General features: G+C 40.5%; 1 protein-coding gene across 1 annotated transcript; it reads left to right on the top strand.

Annotated features, from left to right (window-relative positions):
- Positions 1–3,501: 3,501 nt before the first annotated feature.
- On the top strand, positions 3,502–4,634 carry ACTRT1 (actin related protein T1; the record flags this gene model as incomplete). The annotated part of the gene is given in 5 exon segments (XM_079727141.1): positions 3,502–3,759; positions 3,763–3,858; positions 3,862–4,327; positions 4,330–4,616; positions 4,620–4,634. Coding segments are annotated over 5 exon segments (1,122 nt in total).
- Positions 4,635–6,926: the final 2,292 nt, after the last annotated feature.

Raw genomic sequence — 6,926 nt, 5'->3', positions numbered from 1 at the left:
GATGTGCTGTCATCCAGACTTTGTTGTTTCATAGAGAACAGGCAGAGAAGATTTAGCATAATTCTTAAGGGTCTTAGAATTTTCTAAATGGTAAATGAGCTTTGGCTTCAACTTATTAGCCCCTAACAAGAGAATCAGCTTGTCTTTTTAAGAGTTAAAGCCAGCACTGACTTCTCTCTCACTGTGAAAGTCCTAGCTGGCATCTTCTTCCAGTAGAAGGCTGTTTCATTTCCATTGAAAACCGGTTGTTTAGGGTAGCCACCTTCATTATCTTAGCTATATATTCTAGATAACTTGCTGCAGCTTCTAAACCAGAACTTGCTGCTTCACCTTCTACTTTGTTGTTATGGAGATGGCCTATTTCCTTAAATCTCATGAACCAACCTCTGCTAGCATCAAACTTTTCTTATAGAGTGTCCTCACCTCTCTCAGCCTTCATAGAATTGAAGAGAGTTAGGACCTTACTGTGGATTGGGCTTTGGCTTAAGGGAATGTTGTGGCTGGTTTGATCTTCTCTCATGACCACTATAACTTTCTTCATGTCAGCAATAAGGCTATTTTGCCTTCCTATCATTTGTGTATTCACTGGAGCAACACTTTTTATTTCCTTCAAGAATTTTTCCTTTGCACTCAAAACTTGGCTGTTTGGTGCCAGAGGCCTAACTTTCAACCTATCTCAGCTTTTGCCATGCTTTCATCACTGAGCTTAATTATTTCTAGCTTTTGATTTAAAGTGAGAGTTGTGTGACTCTTCCATCCACTTCAACACTTAGAGGTCATTGTACGGTTATTAATTGACCTAATTTCAATATTGTTGTGTTGCAGAAAATACGGAGGCTCCAGGAAAGAGATCAGTGAACAGCTGGTCAACAGAGTAGTCAAAACATATACATTTACTAATTTTGCCTTCTTATAAGGACACAATTTGTGGTGCCCCAAAACAATTACAATAGTAATATCAAAGATCAATGATCACTGATCACCAGAGCAAATGTATATTAAGTATACCTCAAAAAAGCTAAAAAAAAAAGAAGAGTTGATGTTTGTGTTCGTCAGGGTTTTCCAGAAAAACAAAACTAATAGAATAGAATAGAATAGAATATATGATAGATAGATGATAGATAAAAAGATATTTACTCATGCCATTTTGTATACTGAGAAGTCCCATCAACTGCCAGCTGTAACCTGGAGGCCCAGGAAAGCTGGTGATATAGTTCCAGTACAAACCTGAATACCTGAGAACCAGGGGAGTCAATGGTGAAAGTCCTGGTCGAAGTCTGAAGACCCATGACCCAGGAGTACCCATGTCCGATGTCCACAGATGGGTATCCCGGAGACACAAAGAGCAATTTGTCCTTCCTTTGTCTTTTGGTTCTGTTCAGGGCCTTCAACAGTTTGAATAATTCCCACTTGCATTGGTGAGGCTGAACTTTACTCAATCTACCAATTCAAATGCTAATCTCTACTAGAAACACCCTTATGGACACACTCAGAAATAATGTTCTACAAGATATCTGGGCATCTCTTAGCCAAGTCAAGTTGACACATAAATTTAACCATAATACTGTTACAGTCTTGAGTTTGAAATTTATACGGCTGACCAGCACGCTAGAAATTCAGGCAGGTTTTCTACGTTACAGTATGGAGGCAGAATTCCTGCTTCTCCCAGAGACTTCAGTTTTGCTTTGAAGGCCTTCATTTGGTTGGATGGGGCTCACACACCTTATGGATGTTAATCTCTGTTATTTAAACCAACTGATTTTAAATGTTAATCACATAAACAATATACTTTCATGGTAATGTCTAGACTAGTGTTCGACCAAACAACTGGGCACAATAGCTTAGCCAAGTTGACAAATAAAATGAATCATCTCAGTCTGTATTTTAAAAAAAGAAGAAAAATTTTACATCTATAGTCTAACCTTCAAACTTAACACACTGGAAAAAGAAAAGCAAACTGAAGCAAGCAAAAGGAATAAAATGAGGGCTTCCCTGGTGGCACAGTGGTTAAGAATCCTCCTGCCAATACAGGGGAGACGGATTCAAGCCCTGGTCTGGGAAGATCCCACATGCCTCAGAGCAACTAAGCCCATGAGCCACAACTACTGAGCCTGTGCTCTAGAGCCTGTGAGCCACAACTACTGAGCTCACATGCCACAACTATTGCCCACATGCCTAGAGCCCATGCTCCGCAACAAGAGAAGCCACTGCAGCAAGAAGCCCGTGCACCACAACGAAAAGTAGCCCCCACTTACCGCAAATAGAGAAAGCCCATGCGCAGCAACAAAGAGCCAACACAGCCAAAAATCAATAAATAAAATAAAATTTTTTAAAAAGGAATAAAGTGATAAAAAATGCAGGAATTATTGAAATAGAGAATAGAAAAACAATAGGGAAATCAATGAAACCAAAAGACAGTTCTCTTAAAAGTTCAAAAAAGTAAAGGGGATATTACTACCAACCTTACAGAAATAAATAAGGATTATAAATAAATACTGTGAAAAATGTTATGGTGTAGAATAGGTAAAAAAAAATTATATTCAAATGGAAGAACTTTGAATAAAGTACGCTAAATGAATGAAGCCAGACATGAAAGGTCACATATATAATTCTATTTAAATGAAAAATGCAGAAGAGATAAGTCTATAGAGACAAAAAAATATATTATTAGTGGAGTTTAGGGCTCATGAGGATGACCCGAAGAGGGTGATAGCTAAAAGGTGCAGGGTTTCTTTTTGAAGTAAAGAAAATGTTCTAAACTTGACTTTTGTAATGTTTGTACATAGTTGAATATATTGAAATTCATGGAAATGTACTATATAAATGGGTGAATGTATTGTATATGAAATTTATCTCAATAAAGCTGTTTTAAAACAAAACAAATATAAGGGGGGATAAAAGAAAGGGTGTTCTGACCACCTCTGGAAGTGGATTGTTGGCATCTTTACTCCAAACTGAACCTGTGTATGATGATTAGTTCCTTCCCTTAGCAAAGGAAAGGGTATAATTGTCATCCCACAAACAGCAGCTCAGCTGAGTATAGAAGTCAGCTTTCTGGGACAACCTCACAGCTGGGCTGCTTCATTAGATTCTAAGCCTAGGCCTTTGCTTCATGTTCACAGACTTATCAAAAGCTGTTCAGAGGTATGGTTTGCCTTCCTCTGTTTCAAGTCTCACCAAGCTAGGAGTACTGGTGGCTCAGAGACCCCACCCCTTAAACATCCTCTGAGGCTCTCTGAGAACAATTGTTGCCTCGGCCACTTTATTACATAGTGAGCAGTCATCACTGAAATTGCCTCAGCAGGCCCTGTGCTGCTTGAAAAGGGACAGTATTCATGGGTTGAGGATGGGGTTAGGGGACAGCCTGCTAGCTCTGCTTTAGTGACAACCTAAGAACTTTGGAATCCTGTGGCTGTTAAACTTCCAGAGGTACCTATTATCTCACAAAGTGGCCATGTTCTTTCTTTATTTTGGTGAAGGTCAGAAGAGCGTGCTGCAGACATGTTTAACCCATATGCATTAGATACTCCAGCTGTAATTTTTGCCAATGGATCAGGATTCTGCAAAGTAGGCATGTCTGGAGAGACTGGGCCCCATCATGTCATTAGTTCTGTCATGGGGCATGCTAAATTCAACATGGCTTTACCAGAAGCCAATCAGAAAAATTACACTGTGGGGGGAAAAGCCCTGTTCAAGTATGGAGCCTTGCATTTGCACTATCCCATTGAACGTGGAATGGTAACAAGATGGGATGACATGTAAAAACTCTGGAAGTATCTTTTTGAGTGGGAGCTGGGAGTAAAACCCTGTCGACAACCTGTGCTCATGACTGAGCCCTCCTTGAACCCAAGGGAGACTTGAGAGAACACAGCAGAAGTGATGTTTGAGACCTTCAGTGTGCCTGCCTTCTACCTGTCCAACCACATGGTCGTAGCACTCTATACCTCTGCCTCTGTCACGGGCTTAGTGGTGGACAGTGGTAATGGGATCACTTGCACTGTCCCCATTTTTGAGGGTTACTCTCTTCCTCATGCCATCACCAAACTCTATGTGGCAGAGAGAGACATCACAGAGCACCTCACCCGACTCCTCCTGGCTAGTGGGTGTAACTACCCTTGCATACTCAACAAGGCCTTAGTGGATGACATAAAAGAGACGCTGTGCTATGTGGCCTTAGAGCCAGAGAACGAAATTCATAAGAAGCCAGAGGAGGTCCTGAGAAAATACAAACTACCAGATGGAAATGTCATCCACCTTGTGGATCAGCTGAACCAGGTACCTGAGATTCTTTTTGCACCTGACCAGCTGGGTGTCCACAACCCAGGACTATCAAAATGGTCTCCAGCAGCATTATGAAGTGTGACACCAACATCCAGAAAAATCTTTTTGAAGAAATTGTGCTGTCTGGGGGCACCACTCTCTTCCCTGGGTTTGAGAAAAGACATATGAAAGAACTGGAACAGCTGGCCTTCAGAGGAACTCCCATCAAGATCACCGCTTCTCCTGATGGATGTTTCTCTGAATGGATAGATGCATCCATCATGACCTCTCTGAGCAGTTTCAAGCAGATGTGGATACCTTCTGCAGATTTCATGGAGTTTGGGACATATGTTGTCTAGAGAAGATGCTTTTAAAGTATTCAGAGCACAGGGGACAGCTTGAATTGTCAGATCATAGGAGCACTAGTGGAAGGTGACATTTTCCCTTAGGCTTCAGCATGTATTCAGTAAAAGTGATATGGCATTTTGGGTTTCAGTTCATTTTTGGTAGCACCGGAGTAATTTTTCATCCAGGTAGTGAATCTTTTTAAGTGATTCTAGTCCACCCTTCCTGTCTCAGGGACCTATTCAGTTGTTTTCTCCTAATAAATCCTTGGGATATGTGTTACAGCTGTGTCCACTTGCAGGGTTTGTAGTAAAAACAGGTACTTGAGCCTCATGCCTAGAAGCTTGATTCAGTAGGTCCCTAGAATCTTCATTTTAATCACGTGTCTTAGATATTTTTGATAGATCTAGTGTGAAGGAGAGACAGAATTACCAGGGAAAATGTGGGGAGGGAGGAGAATTAAGTAGAAGAAGGAATGCTACCCAGCTCTTAGGGCTCAACTGACCCTTTCAGTCAACTGGTTCTTAATTAGCACAATAGGGCTCTCTAGTGATAGGCAGCTAAATAAGATAGAGCTGTTGTCCTTCCTTGTCAAAGAGGAGAGATGTGGAGAGAGATGAGGAGAGAAATCACTATTTGTTTAAGGATCTTTAAGCTGAGGGCCCCTATTCCCAGTTGGAGTATTAAGAATCAACATCTCTATTTTTTTAACTAAAGTATCGTTGCTTTGCAATATTATATGTTACAGGTGTACAATATAGTGATTCACAATTTTTAAAGTTTATACTCCATTTATACTTATTATAAAATATTGGCTATATTCTTCATATTGTACAAAATATCCTTGTAGTTTATTCTACACCTAATAGCTTGTACCTCTTGTTCCCTTACCCCTACCTTGCCCCTTCCTCATTCCCTCTCACCACTGGTAACCACTAGTTCTCTATATCTGTTAATCTGCTTCTCTTTTGTTGTATTCACTAGTTTGCTGCAAATGGCAAAATTTTGTTCTTTTTTATGGCTGAGTAGTATCTCACTGTATATATATACCACGTCTTCTTCATCCATTCATCTGTTGATGGACACTTAGTTTGCTTCCGTATCTTGGCAATTGTAAATAATGCTGCTATGAACATTGGAGTGCATGTATCTTTTTGAATTAGTGTTTTGGTTTTTTCAGATATATACCCAGGAGTGGAATTGCTGGGTCATTCTTATTTTATTTTTTGTTTTGTTTTACTTTCAAGGATATTTATAGCCTCATTTTGTTAGGGGAAAAAGACTGAAAATATGTAATCATCATCAATAAAGAAATTGTTGAATAAATTATGCATACATTTTTTCATTAGCTTAGTTTTATTTTCCCAAAATATTATCAAGATAGAAATGGAAAATTCAGAGCAGTCTTTGTCGTACAATCTATTTTTATGGTACACAAAACAGTGGCACTTTCCCATATATATGTATGTCTATGCACATTTGTATGTACATATATAAATGAATATGCTTTTTTACATGATTATAAGCACTTGGAAAAAAGTACAGAAGGTTACATACCATGGGGGTTGTTGTGGAACACCAGATCATGTGCCCAAGGCAGTGAGGCCAAGCAAACTGAAACATCAGAGTTTGGAGCAGAGAAAGGTTTATTTCAGGGCCAAGCCAGGAGAACTGGTGGCTCGTGCTCACAAAAGCCAAACTCCCTGATGGCTTTTGGGGAGAAGTTTTTATAGGCAGAATTTAGTGTAAGGGCCTCAGGGTGTTTGACTTTCTTCTGATTGGTTGCTGGCGAGGTAGCAGGGTGATGTGCCAGGAATCTTGTGATCAGCCAAAGTTGTCATCCTCCACCTGGCTGCAGGCCTTAGTTCTTACAGAAGAACTCAAAGATACTGCTATGCATATCCTTTGAGGAGGAACCAGGACGCTGCCCCAAGGCTGCACTATTGTTTCCTGACTGCTCCTCCTTTGTTTCCCCATTCCCTCCCTTCCCTAATTATCAACTGCTTTAATCGGCCCTTTGAAACACAGGGAAGGTCTAAGAGGCTAAAGCCTTTTCCCTACAAACAAGAGAAGGGGGGACACAGAAAGGATTTGTACCTGGGAGGGCACACAGGGTCCTGCCTTGTTTCAATCCCCCTTTTCGTTAATACTCCTCTATCTTGAGCAGAGCAGGTACGGACAAGTAAGGGAATAACCTTTTGGGTAGAGAGGTTAATCAGGAACAGTGCAGAGGAACTCGGTTTTAGAGGGAATCGGTTTCTGGGTTACACAGGTTGGTGGAGAAGAATGGAATAAAATGTAGTACTGGTGGAAAGAAGAGT

The sequence above is a fragment of the Hyperoodon ampullatus genome, assembly GCF_949752795.1.
Source record: "Hyperoodon ampullatus genome assembly, chromosome: X".
Classification (NCBI taxonomy): Eukaryota; Metazoa; Chordata; class Mammalia; order Artiodactyla; family Ziphiidae; genus Hyperoodon; species Hyperoodon ampullatus.
The sequence above is the reverse complement of the archived record's forward strand: the minus strand, read 5'-3'. Positions and strand labels throughout refer to the sequence as shown.